General features: G+C 35.1%; 1 protein-coding gene across 4 annotated transcripts in view; it reads right to left on the bottom strand.

Annotated features, from left to right (window-relative positions):
• Positions 1 to 387: 387 nt before the first annotated feature.
• The window catches only part of LOC123985148 (protein PHTF2-like), a 76,705-nt gene continuing 73,387 nt past the window's right edge, over positions 388 to 3,705 (bottom strand). For all 4 annotated transcript variants that reach the window (XM_046072551.1, XM_046072552.1, XM_046072549.1 and 1 more), the window contains one exon: positions 388 to 2,829. In XM_046072551.1, coding sequence (XP_045928507.1) covers positions 2,809 to 2,829 — 21 coding nt within the window. In that variant the 3' untranslated portion in view covers positions 388 to 2,808. The remainder of the gene's footprint in view (positions 2,830 to 3,705) is intronic.

Below are 3,705 nucleotides of genomic sequence, written 5' to 3'. Positions count from 1 at the left end.
TGCAGTCTCATTCTGCGTCACTGAAAATGTGTAATACCATTAACTCACCTGCACATTTGTCTCAGAGCCATTCAATTTTGTATGTAGGCTAAAGCAAAAACAAAACCCTATTTAAAATTTCTTATGATTACTGTGCAAGATACAGTTGTGACAAATTACAGTTTTTTGTAGTCAGAAGAACAGCGAATAAGAGCTTTTGTTTCAAACTCATGAATTTTGAGCATTTTTGTAGCCTATATGTTGTTGAGCATGAAAGGATGCCAATTACTTGATTTTTAATCATGCAGCATTGATGCATTTGTCATGTTCTTCCACTTATTTAACCAGATTATTCCTTCGATTTGTCATCTGTCTGTAGTATACTGAAATACAACAACAATCAGTGAGTCAACTTCCACTTCTTTTAATTTTTCTTATTAAAAAAAAAAAATGTAGACCTTGTGGACAGACCAGTTCACAAAAATCGAAATATTCAGACTCTCTAAAAAAACAGAATCACAACAAGAGTCCTTTTACCTAGGTTCATTTTCATACATACATCTCAAACTTCTTTGTTCCTTTAAAAAAAAAAAAAAAAAAAAAAAAAAAGGAAAAACGTGCCTCGCCTTTCCAACGAGCATCCGAAACAACCTTTACAAATGACTGAAAGAGCAAAAAGCACAAAGATACAACTTGAAAGTATTTCCAAAGGGAAACAAATACATCTTAAAGCATAATGCTGCAAATACATTCTTTTTCCAGCAGAGACACAAAAACAAAAAATGTAAAATAAGCACTTTGGTCTTCCTCCTCAAACACAGACGATTATTATGCTAGCATTTTTTTTTAATGAAGTTTCCGTTAGCAAAGTGCTAACTCATTAACTGAGGCAACAGCTTGTGTCACATTTAAGATGTTTTCTGTGGGCGTGAAAACTTCACGTACCATGTGGGCTTTACTTCAGAGAGTGATGAGAGCTAACAATGGCCTGAACAGCAAACACACATACTGTGTCAAGCAGGTGAGGTACAAACAAAAATTAAATGTGATGTAACTTTTCCTCCATTTCTAAATCTGTTTTTTGACATTTAAACAAGATGCAACTACTACTCTCCATTTTAAAACTTTTTTTTAAAAGTGCATATCTTCATTCATGTTCAGACATGTTTTAGCTGCAGAGTTTAGAAACCGGTGGATCTAGCATCTACTTAGCTCTATTAGGAGTTTGATCAAATCCACGGAATTTCTAAACTTGCTAAATTGATGGAACAGTTTAATTTTGACACAAATGGACCAAAAAAAAGTTCAGGAGCTTAACTCTTCATGCTGTTATGATATGCATACAACACAGGCAAACTCATCCAACTTCTTTGTCAGAAGAGCCCCAAAAAGCTAACTTCAATCAGTATTCAGCATTTTTCATTATGCATGTACTGTATCATTACTTCTTTATGATGGAACAATTTAACAGGGAATTTCCAAAAGAGACAAGACTGTCTGAAATCCCTCCCTTGTTCACTCATTCACTATTTTCTAGACAATAGTTTACTCTATAGTGAGTAGTAAATTGCTATTTTGGGCACTTTATGACTAACAGCTGTAGAGTACAGTAATTTTCACATCTATTAAAAAAAAAAAAAAAAAAAAAGGATCCCTTGTTGGAATTTTTATAGAGCATAAATTTCTACCTCGGAAACAAAATGGCTGACAGTAAATGTGTAAATAAGGAGTGATTTCAGACACAAATTAGAGAGTAGTTTCACATGCAGGGAATAGGCCAATGTCCTAATCTGCAATTCACAAAACATCATCAGGTTCTGCTAACGCAAGTAGTTTTAACAGATGTTGTATGAAATTGTCCTGAACCAGAGAGGACATGTACTACTTATACATACGTGTTGCCTGAAATTAAAACTCAGTAAAAGAAATAATGAAAAGGATATTTTCTGGTCTGTGTGCATTTTTCATTGAGTGTGGGATCCATATGAAGCTTTTTACACACCTGTGGCTTCAGAGGTTCTGGAAATGTCACCTATTCTGCATGTTCTGTTATTTCCATTAACTGGATGATTGTTTCTCTGCAGTGCTGATGTCATCTGGCATTTTCCCTCTCCCACCAGTGAGAACAATTTTCTCAGGTAAGTCAAATTAAAACTTAATTACCTACAGAACAATACTGTTAAAATAACATACACGTAAATGTAACTTATCTTAACATCTGGGAGCTGGTGTGAATTGGGAATGGTCAGTTGTAATTACATTTGAGGAACAGAGTTGCTCACCAAACAAACTTAATTTGACCATTTTCTGCACTAAACCTGCCAGATTTGAGATAACTACGTATCCTTGTAGCTGTGGTTTTATAACAATGTACTATTCCTCTGTTATCACAAGACTGGAGTAACGTGTGTATTTTTAAAAAGGTTGTAACAGTTTTGTTTTGAAACTTACGCAACATAATAACTTTAAGTTTAAGCAAATAAAACACAAATGCCCCATTTTTGCCTAAAATGAGAATGAAAAGAGACTGATGAGAACCTAAACCATCACGTTAAACATAATAACTTATGCTTATAATAATACTAACACTTTTTGTAGACAGGTAAAATATAGCATCGGTTTATGTCAGAGGACACAAAAATGAAACAAACTACAATTCAAATAAACCCTAAGTCATAAACACTGAGTGGGTAAATAAATAGTTTGTGAATTGCACAAGTGTGAACGTTGAAGGTCAAAGCACTCGGATATGTCTAGATCGACGTTCAGTCAGACAACCGTGCAGTGAGTCAGTGTGAGTGAAGGTCAGCACTGTTTCTTTGTTTACTGTCACGATTTGATCTTCCACAGCTGCGAACAGGAAGAAAGACAAACGGGATTAATACACATTTTCTGCCTGATTTATGGACGTTTAAACACACAGTGTAAAAGATGGTTCTGCAGTAATAATGATGTGTCTAGTTGTGTAAAAATATAGTCCATTACAAGTAAAAGAAGCCCTGCTGCACGATTCTACTTGCAAAACATACTGTTGGTGGTCAAGCCGAAGCACATTAACTGTTATGTACAGAGTATAGTAATGCGTCATTATGAGCCGTAAAATAAAGAAACTTTTAACTATAGTTGTCAAATGTAGTGCAATTAAAAAGTAAACTATAACCAAGAAACAATAGTTTGAACGGTCAGTTTTGATGCTCTGCTACTTAAATTAAGGGTAGTACTTGAGTAAATGTTTTCACTACTGCTGTCCAGGCTTTTTTCAAAAACACCAGAAAGTGGTGCAGCAAAGTTCATCCGTGCGTCTGCGTGAAATGTGTGATGCTAGAAACTTGGGGATACTTGCATGGCTAGCCGGCTGCAATATGCTAGCGATAATCAAATCACATTTTAGCTGGCAATCTAGCTGTCTCAGCCAGCGACATGACAGAAAGTTCAGTTTATTCAAGAGATGTATTTGTACCATTGACTTCTGTCTCGTAACCATTCATCTTTTGTGCATCAATTTAATCAGACGGTAAAACACAGCTAAAAAACTCAAATCAAGAATTCTCATTTAAACTTTCTGGCTCTATGTTCGTTCAAAAAGGTGAGGACTGTGACGACTTTTGGTCAACAGAGCGACTTTTGAGAGATCACCAATGTTGAACTTCATGCAAAACAGTTACGCAGATTTATTTTGCCGCAACATTTAGCCGTTTTAAACCAGAATTTATAACAACAAAATGT

This window comes from Micropterus dolomieu, linkage group LG16 (assembly GCF_021292245.1).
Source record: "Micropterus dolomieu isolate WLL.071019.BEF.003 ecotype Adirondacks linkage group LG16, ASM2129224v1, whole genome shotgun sequence".
In the NCBI taxonomy this organism is placed as follows: Eukaryota; Metazoa; Chordata; class Actinopteri; order Centrarchiformes; family Centrarchidae; genus Micropterus; species Micropterus dolomieu.
Note: the sequence above shows the minus strand (reverse complement) of the source record. Positions and strands in the feature narration are given on the sequence as shown.